Source organism: Eurosta solidaginis, chromosome 3 (assembly GCF_040869045.1).
Source record: "Eurosta solidaginis isolate ZX-2024a chromosome 3, ASM4086904v1, whole genome shotgun sequence".
NCBI lineage: Eukaryota > Metazoa > Arthropoda > Insecta > Diptera > Tephritidae > Eurosta > Eurosta solidaginis.
The window spans coordinates 231,316,225-231,334,837 of record NC_090321.1 but is presented as its reverse complement, the minus strand read 5'-3'; the positions used below and the strand labels follow the sequence as shown (position 1 = coordinate 231,334,837).

At 33.8% G+C, this 18,613-nt stretch overlaps 1 protein-coding gene across 17 annotated transcripts in view; it reads left to right on the top strand.

Moving 5' to 3' along the window:
- The first annotated feature begins 7,921 nt into the window (after nucleotides 1-7,921).
- The window catches only part of hlk (hulk), a 167,353-nt gene continuing 156,661 nt past the window's right edge, over nucleotides 7,922-18,613 (top strand). For 15 of the 17 annotated variants that reach the window (XR_010951265.1, XM_067775487.1, XM_067775485.1 and 12 more), the window contains exons 1-2: nucleotides 7,922-8,071; nucleotides 8,468-9,231. Coding sequence is in view for 16 of the 17 variants with exons in the window: in XM_067775487.1 (XP_067631588.1) it covers nucleotides 9,006-9,231 (226 nt within the window). In the remaining variant the exon portion in view is untranslated. Of the gene's footprint in view, nucleotides 8,135-8,467; nucleotides 9,232-18,613 lie in introns of all 17 variants that reach the window. The other 2 variants (XM_067775474.1, XM_067775473.1) reach the window with 2 other exon arrangements.

Here is an 18,613-nt window from a genome sequence, read left to right as displayed (position 1 = left end):
ATACGCAACGGGTTTTGATGCGCTTTTTTTTTTAATAGATAAAGAGTGATTGAAGAGGAAGTACCGGATCAACATATTTGGCTGAAAATTGGTGGAGGGGTAGCTTAGAACCAGGAGGCAGGCATAGGCTAAATTTTATCTCGTTCTGGATAGGGTCTTGAGATCAAAACGTGGACGTGGGTAATCCTGGGATATGTTTGTACAATATGGGTATCGAATGAGTACTTTGATACGGGGTGTTTTTCGTACCCGCGGGTAACTAGGGCCTCGAGATATAAGCGAAAACGTGGGCACGGGTACCCCTAGAATGTGTTTATAGAATTGGTGACTAGGGTCTCGAGATATAGGCCAAAACGTGGGCCCGGGCACCCCTAGAATGTGTTTATACAATATGGATATCAAATGAAAGTTGTTGATGAGTGCTTTAATACAGGGTAGTTTTCATACCTATTGGTGACTAGGGTCTCGAGTATAGGCCAAAACGTGGACCCGGGCACCCCTAGAATGTGTTTATACAATATGGATATCAAATGAAAGCTGTTGATGAGTGCTTTAGTGCAGGGTAGTTTTCATACCTATTGGTGACTAGGGTCTCGAGATATAGGCCAAAACGTGGACCCGGCCACCCCTAGAATATGTTTATACAATATGGATATCAAATGAAAGCTGTTGGTGAGTGCTTTAATACAGGGTAGTTTTCATACCTATTGGAGACTAGGGTCTCGAGATATAGGCCAAAAAGTGGATCAGGGTAACACTAGAATGCGTTTTCACATTATGGGTATTAAATTGAAGCTGTTGATGTGTGCTTTATTACAGATAATTTTTTATACAACTGGGAGGTTTAGGGTATCGAGATATTGGCCAAAACTTTGATCAGGGTAACACTAGGATGCGTTTTCACATTATGGGTATCAAATTGAAGCTGTTGATGTGTGCTTTACTACAGATAATTTTTTATACCGCTGGGTGTCTTGGGTATCGAGATATAGGCCAAAACGTGGACACGGATACCCCGAGACAATGTTTATACAATATGGATATCAAAGGAAAACTGTTGATGAGGGCTTTACTACAGGGTAGTTTTCATACCTACTGGTGACTAGGGTCTCGAGATATAGGCCAAAACATGGACCTGGATACCCCTAGAATTTGTGTGTATTTTGGATATCAAATGAAAGCTGCTGCTGAGAGCTTTTAAGTAATTTTCATTGTGATATTCCATTTAGTCGCATCAACCTGGCAAAACTGATAAATATGCATGCGAATCCGAAATAAAGTCATGAATTAATAATACCCACATACCTATTTACATACGTCCTATTCGATTTGCCTGAAATTTGGTATATAAATTTGCCTATATTAGTATTTACAATGCTTTTTTCCGGGAAGTAGACCAGAGACGGACTGGGGCAGGGATTAGGACTGGGACTGAGACTGAGACTCGGAGTAGGACTGGGACTGAGACTCGGAATGGGACTGGAACAAAATACATACCACCCTCTGGGGCTGGCAACAAGATATGAAGAAGAATGAGAAAAACTTGAGAGAAGAGAAAAGAGAGAAAGAGACTGAGAAAGAGATAGAATGAGACGAAGATGGAGATAGATGAAGCGAAAAATACAGAGGGAGGAGTGAATACAAAGATTAGGAAAAAGTGTAGAGGGGCGAGGGCAGATTTATACGGAAAAAGCTTATTAAAATTTATGCAGATATACCAAATTTAGGGCAGAACAACGTCTGCCGGGTCTGCTAGTAAATCTTATAAAATAAAGTTGCTAAATGACATGTATGCGCTTAACTTCACACAGAATGCTCCGATTTTAAAACGGGTTTTTGCATTTGAAAGCTTAGCTACGTGAGATGGTACAGTTAATATAATTTGAAGGTATATATTATAGGGGCGTGGCAAATTGCCAAAATGTAGTAAAAAATCATAAAATTTTTGTTTACACAGCTATAACTCATAAACGGATGGATGGATTTAAAAAATTCTACTTTTCAGTAAAACTTTGAAATATTTACCTTCGATCTACATCAAAAAAAAATACTTGATGCCTTTCTTATATCAGCCAAATTGTTTAAACTAAAGTAACATTTTTATCAAAAAATGCGTATGTGTGTTTGTTCGCTGTGAACTGTCCGCGCTAATTGGTTTTGAGTGAGTCTTGATGCGAAAAATACATATGTACATATGTAGCATTCGCTGCGTTATTTAACTACGGGCGTAGGTTTATAGGTATGTATGGATGTACATCACTACATAGTATAACACAAAGTCGCTTTTTCTGTCCCTATGTCCCTTTGAATACATAACCTTTAAAAATACGCAACGGATTTTGATGCGCTTTTTTTTAATAGATAAAGAGTGATTGAAGAGGAAGTAACGGATGAACATATTTGGCTGAAAATTGGTGGAGGGGTAGCTTAGAACCAGGAGACATTCATAGGCTAATTTTTATCCCGTTCTGGATAGGGACTTGAGATCAAAACGTGGACCTGGGTAATCCTGGGATATGTTTGTATAATATGGGTATCGAATGAGTTGATACGGGGTGTTTTTCGCACCCGCGGGTAACTAGGGTCTCGAGATATAAGCGAAAACGTGGACAAGGGTACCCCTAGAATGTGGTTATACAATATGGGTAACGAATGAAAGATGTTGATGAGTGCTTTAGTACAGGGTTGTTTTCATACCTATTTGTGAAGGTTCTCGAGATATAGGCCAAAAGGTGTATCAGGGTAACACTAGGATGTGTTTTTACATTATGGGTATCAAATTGAGTTAGACGAAAAAAGCTTATTAAAATGTATGGAGATAGACCAAATTTAGGGCAGAACAACGTCTGACGGGTCTGCTAGTACATTTATATATATTAGAGCGGGTCAAACTTTCTTTCCATCAGGAGTATAGCAAAAACGTAATCTACAGATGATTCTAAGAAAAATTGCTGAAGACTACATAGCTCTAAGTCCGATTTCGAGTCCCCCACTTTTGCAAAATATATATTTTGCCATATGAATGTAGGGTTTGGCCAAAAAATCTTCATAGCTTCTGATAGAATTATGGGAAAAATATCACATTGGGCCTTATTTAAAGGTATTTTACGTACATTTCAGAATCTGTATTAATATATATAGTGTTTTGGAATTTTAGTAGAGATATCAGGCTTAAATTATGAGAAATTAGCCTAAAATGAAGTTTTAACTACTATATTATCATTTTTAACAAATTTCTTATGGATTTTTTTTTCTTTACATCTAAAATAAGTTCAGAACATTTCCAACAACTTTTATTCAGACAGTTTTTCTTTTTTCAAATTCGTTTTAGTAGAAAAAAAATTTCAAAAAAAAATATATATTCAAGTAATAAGCAAAAAAACACAATTGTTATAATTTTAATGTATTTTTTTTAAATTATTTTTTTACTTAGAATTGACCATTTTAACGTATTTTTCAAAATAAAAGTAATGTTATGTTATTATGTTTTAAAATCTTTTTTGCTCTCCATTCGTGGTTGTTTTTCACGACGTTCTGCTGTAACAGCCATAACACCTTCACGTTTTTTTCTATAACACGTTTGGAAACAGATGTTAACAACTGTACATATCTTTCTTCTCCTTGTATATGTATTGGAATATTAGGATCATCTAGTGTTACTTACTTACTTACTTACTTAATTGGCGCTTAACCGTCTAAACGGTTATGGCCGTCCAACAAGGCGCGCCAGTCGCTCCTTCGCTCCGCCAACCGGCGCCAATTGGTCACACAAAGGGAGTTTAAATCGTTTTCCACCTGGTCCTTCCAACGGAGTGGGGGCCGCCCTCTACCTCTGCTTCCATAGGCGGGTTCCGATAGAAACACTTTCTTGGCCGGAGCATCATCTTTCATTCGCATAACATGGCCTAACCAGCGCAGCCGCTGCGTTTTAATTCGCTGGACTATGTTGATGTCTGCGTATAGCTCGTACAGCTCATCATTAAATCTTCTTCGGTACTCGCCATCGCCAACGCGTAGAGGTCCATAAATCTTTCGAAGAACTTTTCTCTCGAACACTCCCAAAGCCGCTTCATCTGCTGTTGTCATGGTCCATGCTTCTGCCCCATATAGCAGGACGGGCACGATAAGTGACTTGTAGAGTATGATTTTCGTTCGCCGAGAGAGGACTTTACTTTTCAATTGCCTACCTAGTCCAAAGTAGCATTTATTGGCAAGATTGATTCTTCGCTGGATTTCAGTGCTGATGTTGTTGCTAGTGTTGATGCTGGTTCCCAAATAAACGAAGTCTTTTACTATTTCGAAATTATGGCTGCCAACAGTAGCGTGGTTGCCAAGGCGCATATGCGCTGACTCTTTGCTCGATGACAGCAGGTACTTCGTTTTGTCCTCATTCACCATCAAACCCATCTTTACCGCTTCTTTTTCCAGCTTGGAGCTTGGATCATCTAGTGTTGGCTCATCATAATCTAAGAATTGTACCAAGTGATCGTATGGAATATTTCTTGTGAATGCCGCTTCAGATAATAATCGTCATTCAGATTGCAACTTTAGATTTATCCATTATTATGACAAGGTCACCACGAACATCTCGGAAATTTATATCTTCGAAAAGGGCTGTTGCTAAACATGAAGCAACTCTATCTGAAACGCCGAATCTGTCACACACCATACAATAATATTTAGCAAAATTTATAGCATCGTATCGTTGAGTATAATGTCCTCGGTTCATTGTAACAGATACTTCTGCAACTGCTTCATTTGCAATTTGTGCTTCACCTTTTCCATATCTGTTCCAAGTGGTTCGTTTATTGAATCATCACTAACTGTTGGCATTGCTGGTATTGTTGTAGGTGTTTCTTCTACAATGTCATCCATATGTTCAGGTATTGTGTATTTTCTATCATTATGTTGGTCCATCATAAATTCTTTTAAATGGTTTGGTATTAAACCACATGAGCATTCTGTTGTTTTTAATTTGCATTTACATTTTCCAATGTAAAATAATTCATTTGTTGATTGAACGAATGCTGTAAATTCCTGAACTTTTTTTCTGTGTTTAATGCTTTTGTGATATTTTTTCAATTAAAACATTTAGTTTTCTTAGAATACTACGTCTATCAATTAGAATTAGAATATGCAATTTATTCCAAATTTCAACCAATTTATCAATTACATGAGGAGTTAAACTCTTATGCGAAAACATTTTATTTTCAATTTATTTAATAACTAGCAGACCCGGCAGACGTTGTTCTGCCCTAAATTTTGTCTATCTGCATACATTTTAATAAGCTTTTTCCGTCTAAATCTGCCCTCGCCCCTCTACACTTTTCCTAATCTTTGTATTCATTCCTCCCTCCGTATTTTTCGCTTCATCTATCTCCATCTTCGTCTCATGCTATCTCTTTCTCAGTCTCCTTCTCTCTTTTCTCTTCTCTCAATTTTTTCTCATTCTTCTTCACATCTTATTGCCAGCCCCAAAGGGTGGTATGTATTTTGTTCCAGTCCCATTCCGAGTCTCAGGCCCAGTCCTAATCCCAGTCCCAGTCCGTCTCTGGTCTACTTCCCGGAAAAAAGCATCGTAAATACTAATATAGGCAAATTTATATACCAAATTTCAGGCAAATCGAATAGGACGTATGTAAATAGGTATGTGGGTATTATTAATTCATGACTTTATTTCGGATTCGCATGCATATTTATCGGTTTTGCCAGGTTGATGCGTCTAAATGGAATATCACAATGAAAATTACTTAAAAGCTCTCAGCAGCAGCTTTCATTTGATATCTAAAACACACACACATTCTAGGGGTATCGGGGTCCATGTTTTGGCCTATATCTCGAGGCCTTAGTCACCAGTAGGTATGAAAACTACCCTGTAGTAAAGCCCTCATCAACAGTTTTTCTTTGATATCCATATTGTATAAACATTGTCTCGGGGTATCCGTGTCCACGTTTTGGCCTATATCTCGAGACCCTTCACAAATAGGTATGAAAACTACCCTGTACTAAAGCACTCATCGACATCTTTCATTCGTTATCCATATTGTATAAACACATTCTAGGGGTACCCTTGTCCACGTTTTCGCTTATATCTCGAGACCCTAGTTACCCGCGGGTGCGAAAAACACCCCGTATCAAAGTACTCATTCGATACCCATATTGTACAAACATATCCCAGGATTACCCACGTCCACGTTTTGATCTCAAGACCCTATCCAGAACGAGATAAAAGTTAGCCTATACCTGTCTCCTGGTTCTAAGCTACCCCTCCACCAATTTTCAGCCAAATATGTTCATCCGTTACTTCCTCTTCAATCACTCTTTATCTATTAAAAAAAAAGCGCATGAAAATCCGTTGCGTATTTTTAAAGGTTTAAGCATTCAAAGGGACATAGGGAGAGAAAAAGCGACTTTGTTTTATACTATGTAGTGATGAACATCCATACATACCTATAAACCTACGCCCGAAGTTAAATAACGCAGCGAATGCTATATATGTACGTATGTATATATGTGTCGCATCAAGCCTCACTCAAAAGCAATTAGCGCGGACAGTTCACAGCGAACAAACACACATTCGCATTTTTTGATAAAAATGTTACTTTTGTTTAAACAATTTGGCTGACATAAGAAAGGAATCAAGTATTTTTTTGATGCAGATCGAAGGTAAATATTTCAAAGTTTTACTGAAAAGTAGAATTTTTGAAATCCATCCATCCGTTTATGAGTTATAGCTGTGTAAACAAAAATTTTATGATTTTTTGCTACATTTTGGCAATTTGCCACGCCCCTATAATATATATCTTTAAATTATATCAACTGTACCATGTCACGTAGCTAAAGCTGGAGTCATTGGTGCCGTATGTCGTATCGCTGTATCCGTATCCCTAACGTAATCAGCTGTTTATCGTTACGACGGTAAACCAAAACCCAATTGGTTGGCTACGATACGGTTACGACCTTAGCGGCATCAATAATCGATTGCATTGATTCTCATAAGATTGGTCGAATCAGCTGTTATAAGGTTACCGATAAAGCACCAATGTCTCCAGCTTAAGCTTTCAAATGCAAAAAACCGTTTTAAAATCGGAGTATTCTGTGTGAAGTTAAGTGCATACATGGCATTTAGCAACTTTATTTTATAAGATTTATAGATAGATAGATGTAAAAAATATATACATATGCATATTTAAATTTGGAAACGATAACCTCAGATATTTTCAAAGTCATTACTGTTGACGTTGCTCATAATATTTTCATATTCCATAAACAGAGTGAGGTGAATAAAAAAAAATCGAATATAAAAAGAAATCTTGACCAAGTACATATAAATATACACATACCATTATATAAAACATATACATATTATGTGTACAAATATATAAATTGTGTTTTCACACAATTTTATTTTTTAAACAGAAGTAATTTGTCAACAAAAACTACAAACCACAAAAGCCAGTGTCGTGTCCTTCATCGTGGAAAATTATTTAAAATTTTGAAATTCTAATATTATTTATGGATGTATGTATGTACGTGTGCGTATACGATTCAAGTGTTTATTCTCCAAACGATCAGCATTATTGTTTTTCCAAATAATTTTCACGAGAACCGGAAGAACACTCAAAACGCTAACAAATGTTACTCTCGACGCTCACAGTGCTCTTGTGCACAAGAAAGCTTTCTTTCCGAAACTGTCAGCCACTGGCCGTTAGATGTTCACCATAATGCATATACATATATGTATATGTGTATATGTATGAGTATACATATATAGTTTTTGAATATTCGACATGCTTAACCGAAAAACAGATTTTCAAATTTTTCAGAACTTTTTTTTTTATTGAATTTGCTTTACCTTGCCTTACGTGTAGCGCACACACACGCACACATTTCTAAGTGGTCCGAGCAAATGCGATCGCAGCAAAATTCACCAAAATCCCACGAAATATATTTCAGTTGCGAGCGGACCTCTGCACGGAGTGGAACTAAAAAATCTTAAAAAAAACTAAAATAATCAGTCCGCGGAAAACGTTGAAGTTCATCTAATTTTCCTACTACTACATATCACATAGTATATATATATATAAAAATTTGTACCAAAAATATACTAGCAATGAGCTCTAAAATAATATATGTATAATATCTGCCTAAAAATATAAAAATAACGCAAAATATATATAAAAATATATGGAAAAAGCAAGAAATTACTTTGAAATGCCGAAAAATCAAATTTTGCATTAATTAAAATTTTAAAAAATATGAAGTTAATAATAATTTGAAAGTTCAAAAAAAAAAGTGGTTTAAAAAGAAAATTGATTAATTTAGTTTAGATTAAAAAAGGAATTGGATAAATTTTTTTCTAAATCTTAGACTGAGCAAGAAAAGTCAGCAGCGAAAAAACGGCAGCAATTACTTAATCGTTTTTTTCGTACACTTTTATTTTTATTTTTTTCCTCTCTAATTTTAGTTGAAATTTTGCACAAATGGAATTTTTAGTTTTAAGTTATAGCAAATCATATACATAGCACATACATACATGAGAAAAAGCCAAAAGAAATCTACGAATTGTGAAAAAATACGCAACGAAAAAGTCACAGCTGCATTTTATTGACGAAAAAATAAATTTCAAAAGTTGTACGAAACAAAAAAATAACCCAAAATTTAAACGTTCAAGTTGTTGCAAATCGAAAACGGAGCATATTACAAACATACGTACACACTTAAGTAGTTCGTAGATGCGAGGGTGATCTGTGGTGTTTCGGTTTAGGGAACGGAGTACGTTCGGAGTACGAGTGGAGTGTACCGACGACGTTCGTTTACCGTAATACCGAATCGTATCGTAACGTAACGGTGGTGTGTGACACGCTCGCACCAATCATTCACTGCTTTAACGGAAACAGAGATTTGAACGTTTAATAAAATTAAAACAACGAATAAAAAAAACACAACAAACAAAAACGGAGTCGCTGCTACGTCAACGGCAAAATTGTTAAAAAATAAAAATTATGACTTTTTCGCGTATAAAAATAAAAGTGCTAACGTTATGCGTGTGCACACTTTTGGCGCTCATCAGTTTTCCCGGATATGTTGATTGCGCTAATAAAAAGGGATCACAGGCAGCAGCAACGCCACCACCGACGCCCATTGAACCTGAAGCTGTTATTGAAGAGGTCAATGCCAAGCAATTGGAAAAGTTATTGACCGATAAAGATTATGTGGCTGTCTTTTGGTGTAAGTATCTCTAAACAGCGGAATAAGGCAATTATTATGCTCACAAACAAGCACCAAATGAGCAGTAGTCAGTATATAGCAGTAACGCAAGCAACGGTTTTAAAATATCAAAAAAAAAGTTTTAATTAAAAAAACTCACAAAAAAAACAAGTTAATTTCCTTTAAAACTAGTATTTTTTTTTAATTTCAAAATAAAAATATAAATAAATAAAAATAATCAGGTCCAATTAAAAATCAACTAGAAAATTATTACATTAAAAAAATAACAAAAGGTTTAAAAAGCAAACCGAATTATATGTAAAATTTTATAAAAACTTATTTCTTTTTTTTCTAAACCTTTTACACAAAATAATAAAATTAAGATAAATATAAACAATCAGGTCTAATTCAAAATCAATTAAACAATTTTAAAATCAGCAAATTAAAATAAAAAAAGCTGTGAATGTGTTTTGAATGCAAACTGCTTTGGGAAAACTTAAAAAAAAAAAAACAATAATATGCTAATGTATAAAATATTACTCAAAGTAACTACCAGTTGTTGGGTGCCCCCCATAAATTCAGAAAACAAAAATTCAGAAACACATTTTTTCAGAAAACATTAGTCAGACCCCTTTTCCAGAAAGACAAAATTCTGAGGTCAAAACTCAGAAGTCAAATCTCAGAAGTTTAATTTCAGAAGTCAAATTTCAGAAGTCAAAATGCAGAACTCAAATTTCAGAAGTCAAATTTCAGAAAGCAAAATTCAGAAGTCAAAATTCAGAAAATAATCACACGACAGAAAAAATCTTAAATTTTTCTCAAAATTCAGAAAGGTTTATTTATTTGGAAGGAATTATGTATAAAGAAAAAGTAGTACAATCTAAAATTTTAAATTGTGTGCAATAGCAAGCATGTAATTAAATAAATCTTTTCGCGTTTATCATTTTCAAATGAATTTACAATAAGAAAAATACGAAGTCTTTATATTTTACTTGCGTTTCCGATATGCCTCGCCTCCGGCTGAAAATTGCTGCAGTTTTGTTTCTGTTATTGCCTGTTCGTTTTTAAACCGTTTTATTTAGCTTGACTTGACAGCCTGGCTGGCATGAATTTTGTAATTGAAATTTAAATAACTTCCCGATAAGCTGCAAGCTTGAAACTTGGAATATAGTTCAGAACCCGATAACAATGCAATAATAAAAAAACTCCGATAGGTGGCGCATGGATCGAAATATTTCTAAAAATCGTATTTGTGGTCCGACTTGGTTCATATTTGGAACACATAATACATACATGAGTAGAAAGCGACCTATGATGCCCGATTGGGCTCATATTTGGAACAAATATTACATACAGTCCGGAAGAAATAACATCAAAATATTTTGGAGTTCGAGGAGGGACAAGCATACGTGGCGCAGAGTCGGGTCAAGTCTTTGGAGGGATTATGTATTGAGGACTCAGATTTTAACAAATTGTCAGCAAGAGTCCTTGTAATAATGAGTCACTAAATGAACTAAATAGAATGAGAAATAATAGGCAATAAATAAAGACTAAAAACTTGAAAATAAAATAATAAAAAAAAATGTTAAGTTAAACCGTTTTATTGAAAACAATACTTACATTAAGTAATATTAATATTTAAAGCTAGAAAATAATTAGGTAGGTCCTAGGTATTAGTCATCACACTCCTCATCAATCTTGGGCGTTGATAAGACAATTAAATAAAAGCGTTGGGCGCGTGAAATTTCTAAAAATGTGAGGCATATCATAACCTTATTCAGGTTCAGTTGGTCTTACTTATGACTATCAATAGAAATTTGACGCGTCCAACGCTTTTATTTAATTGTCTTATCAACGCACTAGATTGATGAGGATCGTGATGACTAGTCCCTAGGACCTACCTAATTATTTTCTAGCTTTTAGTATTATTATTACTTTATGTAAGTTTTGTTTTCAATAAAACCGTTTAACTAAAAATTTTTTATTTTAATTATTTTATTTATTTTATTTATGAAATTAAATATATTAGGGTGTGTCCCAAACGCACTTCAAATGACGTTGTGCGACCTTTCGATAGAACCCCCAGCAGGTTAGGGGATCAGAAAATACCCGCGGTAGGCATGCCTGTCGTAAGAGGCGACTAAAATACCAGATTCAAGGGGATGTGTAGCGCAACCCTTCAGGTTGCCAGCGCAATATATAGCTTCTCCAAGCCCAATTGTCAACCTCATCTATCCGCGGCGAATCCTGTTTCACTAACAGACGAGGCTCTGGCGACCCCAATCTCTTAAAGGAACTTGGGGGTGAGGAGGGAGGGAATGGCCTGAAGGTTTAATGTGGCCACATAAATCGTTCCCGAGATGGTCAGGCTAGCACCTTAATGGTGCTGTGGTACCGGAGCGTACCGGATCTGTACGCGGCAAAGGACCATCACATCGATAACATTCCCCAAAGCCTTCGGGGAGCAACTTTATCGCTACAACAACAACAACCTTTCGATAGAATTATTTGTACGGTCTTCACCCAATTTGGTGATATTATACATATTCCATAATTCGATTGGATATAACACCTTCTTTTGACGTTGCTGTGTTCAAGGCTGAAAAAAATTTCTGAAGTCAAAATTCGGAAAGTAATCAGACAGCAAAAAAACATTAAATTTTGCGCAAAATTTTATGTGTTTTTACTGTCTGATTACTTTCCGAATTTTGACTTCTGAAATTTGACTTTTGAAATTTGACTTCTGAATTTTGACTTCTGAAATTTGACTTCTGAATTTTGACTTCTGCATTTTGATTTCTGAAATTTTGTTTCTGAATTTTGACTTGTGAATTTTGGCTTTCTAAAAAAAGGGTTCTGACTAATGTTTTTGAAAAAATGTGTTTCTGAATTTTTGTTTTCTGAATTTATGGGGCGAACACAGTTGTTAGCAATCATAAGTTTTTTAAAATTCAAAGTAAATAATTTCACAAATTTCGATTTACTTTAGATTCAAAAAAAATAACATTTGAATTTATAAATAACTAGAATACCCGGCAGACGTTGTCCTGCCCTAAGTTTGGCCAATCTGCATACATTTTAATATGCTTTTTCCGTCTGACTCTGCCCTCCCCCCCTCTTCACTTTTTCCTAATCCTTTTATTCACTCCTCCCTCCGTCTTTTTCGCTTCATCTATCTCCATCTTTGTCTCATTCTATCTCTTTCTCAATTTCCTTCCCCTTCTCTCTTTTCTCTTCTCTCAATATCTTCTCATTCTTCTGCATCCCTTATTGCCTGTCCCAGAAGGTGGTATGTATTTTATTCCACTCCCAGTCCCAGTCCCACTCCGAGTCTCAGTCCCAGTCCTAGTCCTAATCCCAGTCTCAGTCCGTCTCTGGATAATATATTACTCTGTACTAAAGCACTCATCAACAGCTTTCATTTGATATCCATATTGTATAAACACTGTCTAGGCATTCACTGGCCCACGTTTCGGCCTATATCTCGAGACCCTAGTCACCCAGGGGTATGAAAATTACCCTCTACTAAATCACTCATCAACAGCTTTCATTTGATATCCATATTCTATACACACATTCTAGGGGTACCCAGGTCCACGTTTTGGCCTATATCTGGAGATCCGAGTCACCCGAGTCGCGCGTTCACCGCGATTTTACCAATCAGTAGGCCGATATAAAAACAAAAATTGTGAAAAAAAATTAATAAGAAATAAAATTTTTTTAATAAAAAACGTTTTAAAATTTGTTTATCTATTATTTTAAAATAAAAGTAAAAACGAATAAACTAAAATAATTATGAGATATAGCATGAAATTTATTTGGGAAAATTTTAGTGGTAAAACATTTTGCAGAAATATTTGAAAATAAAAAATGCAAATAATAACGAATCTAAATTCCTAGTAAAAAAAAAAAAATAAACAACATTTTTTATAAGATCGCGGGTTCGAATCGAGCTCAAGGCCTAACAATAATTTTTTATCATTATTATTGTTATGATAAATTTTTTCTTAATTGAAAAAATTTTTTAATTAGAATAGAAGAAAGAAAAAATTTAGACAACTGCCAAAGCTCATTGTATAGATCCATTTCGGAAATGCTAAATTCCTTCATCGGCAACGTTAGGCCTTGAGCTCGATTCGAACCCGCGATCTTACAAATCAGTAGGCCGATATAACAACAAAAAATTGTCAACATTTTTTATTTAATCTGGAAATATTTGGGAATATAAATAATTTGTTTAATTGTAGAAAATTGTAGACATCATAATAAAAGCATTTGAAAATAAGAAAACAAAAATAATAGCAATCTAAATTTCGACTTAGAATTAAAAAAATCCAAGGATAACAAAGCAGTATTTATTATAAACACTTTTTTTAGGAAACAAATATTTTAAAATAAAAAATAAAAAACAAATAGCAGATAGCAATCTTAATTTGTTTTAAGTTAAAATAAAGAAATCTAAAGAAAAAAATGCAATATATTTGTTTTAATTTGAAAAGATACCATTATTTTAACTATTGAAAATTTTAGATATAATTTTAAAAAATATTAAAAAAGTAAAAAAAAAATTTGGAAACCTTTAAAAAATCGCAAATTGAACTACAAAAATTAAAAGGAACTTCTAGAATTATGTTAGTGACAAACATCTATTATATAAGTAAAAACATTTTTGAATGTTTTTAATTGTTTTTTTTTTTTCGGTTGCTAAGTTATGAGATGCTTCTATCGTTTATGATAATAAAAAGCGCCATCTACAGGATATTCTGTATTTTTTTCATTTATTTTTTACAACAACAAACATGGTTTTAGTTTTAGATTAAAAACAAAGTTGAAAACGAACAAAACCTAATTTAAAAAAAAACGATGAGCAATAAAAAGAAAGAACGTTTAAAATATAAAATTATATTGAAAAAGTAAATATATATTGAGTTTGAAATGATTTTTTTAATGAACGCCAACAAATTAGTGAATAGAGGAAAGCAAAAACGAAAAAAATCCAAAATTTGTGTTCTGCACATTAAAAACTAATAGAAACAGTCAAAATAATAATAAGAAACAAAGGAAAATAATAAGAAATTAATTTATAAAGAATTAAAAGTTTCGTAAAAATCTTAAGATTTTGATTGTAATAAGAAACAAATGTGATAAAATGTGATAACAGAGAGTTACAAATAAAATCCAAAAACTACAAAAAAAAGAAACTTATATTCAAAATAGTGGCTCGACATCCGGAAAAAAATGTTTGTCCAGAATGAAGAAATATAGCAAAAACAAATAAACAATAAACAAATTTTGAAATTTGTATGCTTAATTTTTTGGATGAATAGTTAATATAATGATAAAAGAAATAATAATTAATTCAGTAACAATTACAAAGCATTTTACTGTCGCTATTCGTCCAAATTTTTAGCATGAAAATTTTCGGATTTTATTTTTTTTTTCTACCTTATCTGTTTTTCTTTTTCAATTTGCTGGACTAATAAAAAGCTCTTTCCGTACGAATAGGTGTTTCGAAAACGTATAATAAGCTTCAAACTATTTTCTAAAAAATATTTACAATTTGAAAAAAGGAAAAATAAATAAAATGGTTCGGTCTCATATGAAATTGTTGAAACTGAAAAACCAACTTAAAAAAATGATGATAAATTTCAAGCAATAAAACAATTTACTGTATGTTTGTTTAATGGTGTGTTCAGTTTGTACTTATATTTGAGAATTCATGATCTTAACACCGGCTTATAATAATTGAATTTCAATTATTATGTTTTCTAAGAGAAACTGAAAAGAATGAAACATTTACTGGCATATTGCGATGGAACCATTTCGAAAACCGCCAACGTAATCATAACCAGGAAATTTTGTAATGTTATCAAAGGTTTCACCGGGATTCGAACCGTTAATCACATGGTGAAACTGCAGTTGCCTTTAACCACTAAGCTATCCTGCTGGTATTTGTTTTCATGCTTAATTCATTTTTTCTCATTTCTACACTAACAACACAATTAAGACATTTTGTCTCTATATTAAAAAAAAAAAAACAATTTACTATTGACCAAATTTTTTTCCAAAAAGATTTTATTTGAGATTATTCAGATTCTGATATGAAATAACTAAAATAACCTTAAAAGACACCCACAGCAACAAAAAAAAAGCTATACTAAACAAAATTCAAATATCTTTTGTGCTATAACGAAAAAGTCTAAATTTTAGTAAAGTGAACTGAACTGGGCAGCAGTACTGAAAACCAAAATAGTGTTGAGCAATTCAATTCAGTAACCATATGCACATATTATATAAAAATCGCAAGCAATAAAAGCTAAAAGCAACAACAAGGTGAAACTAAAAAAAGATTAAAAACAATAAAACAAAAAATTCTTCACAAAAAAAAAAATCACAAAAAATAGCAAATAGTCTCAAACATTTGTACAACAACAATGCGAAAAGTAATAAAACGAATATTTAAGAAAAGTAAGAAAAAAAAGAAAGCAAAGAAAATTCTAAAATTCTAAAATCCTCACAAAAAAAATCGTCTAAAACAAAAATGTGAAAAATGCTATGCTCGAGAATTTCTGAAATTATTTTATTGTGTTAATAAATTTATGTAAAAGTGTTAGTGTCTCTACAATGAGAACAAAAAAGAAATGAAAGAGAAACAAAAGAACAGCAAAAAAAAAAAAAACAAAATGAAAGAAACGAAAAAACAAAAAAAGCAAATAAAAAATAAAAATGTTTTAATACCGCCTTGCATTTGCTGGCTGTTGTTGTTACTCGCCGTTTTCTTATTTTTTGTCGGTCTGATATTCGCCACCATCACTAAATAATCTAGCGTGGTGAATTATGATACAATATTTTATACTATTTTATGTTAAACTTGTGCTGTTGTCAGCTCGCAGTAAATCTCAACAAAGTTTATTCTCATACAAATTTAAATTTCAGATTTTTTTGTTTTTTGTGTGAATGTGTTTGTTAACGCCTTAACAGAGCACAAATAGCGTGCTGCGCTCACCTGTGAAATTCACCTCACCATCTATTCTGTCTGCAATCGTTCTCTTTGAATGTGTGTGAGTTTGTGAATGTTTGTGGCTAGAAAACTCTAGGAACACTAACACATTTAGGCAAATTAGCTTTCTTTTGTCACTTTATGAATATGTGTTTTTATACTCAGTTGAGCAGAGCTCACAGAGTATATAAACTTTGATTGGATAACGGTTGGTTGTACAGGTATAAAGGAATCGAGATAGATATAGACTTCTATATATCAAAATCATCAGTATCGAAAAAAAATTTGATTGAGCCATGCCCGTCCGTCCGTCCGTCCGTCTGTCCGTTAACACGATAACTTGAGTAAATTTTGAGATATCTTGATGAAATTCGGTGTGTAGGTTCCTGGGCACTCATCTCAGATCGCTATTTAAAATGAACGATATCGAACTATTACCACGCCCACATTTTCGATATCGAAAATTTCAAAAGATCGAAAAAGTGCGATAATTTATTACCAAAGTCGGATAAAGCGATGAAACTTGGTAGGTGGGTTGAAATTTTGACACAGAATCGAAAATTAGTAAAATTTTGGACAACGGGCGTGGCACCGCCCACTTTTAAAAGAAGGTAATTTCAAATTTTTGCAAGCTGTAATTTGGCAGTCGTTGAAGATGTCATGATGAAATTTGGCAGAAACATTACTCCTATTACTATATGTGTGGTAAATAAAAATTAGCAAAATCGGATGACGAACACGCCCACTTTAAAAAAAAAAATTAAATTTTAACAAAAAATTTAATATCTTTACAGTACATAAGTAAATTGTGTCAACATTCAACTCCAGTAATGATATAGTGCAACAAAATACAAAAATAAAAGAATATTTCAAAATGGGCGTGGCTCAGCCCTTTTTCATTTAATTTGTCTAGAATAGTTTTAATGCCTTAAGTCGAACAAAAATTTACCAATCCTTATCAAATTTGGTAAGGCCAAGCTTCTATGATGATAACAGTTTTCTATAAAAATGGGCGAAATCGGTTGAAGCCACGCCCAGTTTTTATACACAGTCGACCGTCTGACCTTCCGTTCGGCCATTAACACGATAACTTCAGCAAAAATCGATATATCTTTGCTAAACTTAGTTCAGGTACTTATCTGAACTCACTTTATCTAGGTGTTAAAAATGGGCGAAATCCGCCTATGACCACGCCCACTTTTTCGAAATCGAAAATTTCGAAAAATGAAAAAAATGTCATAATCTATACCAAATACGAAAAAGGGATAAAACATGTTGATTGGATTGGTTTATTAACGCCTTCACATATACAACTAAGGGCCACTCCCTTTCAAAACCCTCATTAATACCTTTAGTTTGATACCCATAGCCTACAAACAAATTGTAGAATCACCCCTGGTCCCTGGCGATATCTCGAAAAGGCGTCCACATATAGAACTAAGGCCCACTTCCTTTTAAAATATTCATTAACACATTTCATTTGATTCCTATATCGTACAAACACATTCTAGAGTCGCCCCTGGTCCACCTTTATGGCGATATCCCGAAATGGCGTCCACCTATAGAACTAGGGCCCACTACGTTTTAAATAATCATTACTCATCACGTCATTAATCATCACGTCATACAAACACATTCCAGGGTTACCCTAGGTTCATTTGCCTATATGGTGATTTTCCCTTATTTTGTCTCCAAAGCTCTCAGCTGAGTATGTAATGTTCGGTTATACCCGAACTTAACTTTCCTTACTTGTTTTTTAATGCAGTTACATACAAATGTTGTACAACTCAGCTGTTCTTTGACAACGCGTTTTAATCTTAAGGCCCGGTTTTTCAATACATGCTCAACTCAAGCTCAGCTTAAACTTTAGCTAAAATTGATTGAAAGTGTGCATAATCGCTTAAGCAGCTGATATGGCGCGATTAAACTCTAGTTAACCTTTCAGTTGTTTGCCTTCGTTCGCACTGGCGTCGTATATACCCAACAAGCATTTGGGTTTGAGTATCATTAGAGCTCATGTTGATAACGAGCACATTTCTAATATCTCAAGCGTCGTTACGAGACAGTGGCTCAGCTTGAGAATCATAGCTTTCTCGTTGAAAAAGAGGAATTTTTTCATAAAACAAAAAATGCTATTACTAAAGTTGGTAAAAAGATAGTTCTCAACTTGTACTCAAGTGTGGTTCTCTAATTGCACTCAAATGTAAGATTAGAATACAACAACAGTATTTCCACGAAAATAAAACATGTATTATTTATTTTTTATTTATAACGCGTCGTCAATGCTACCAACCAAGTGTTTGTTTCTCATAATAAACAGCTGTTGACTTTGGTGGTACCCCGTTGGAGAAGATTTTCTTTAACTCTACCTCAAGTCGATATCCAATGTAGGATGTCAACTGT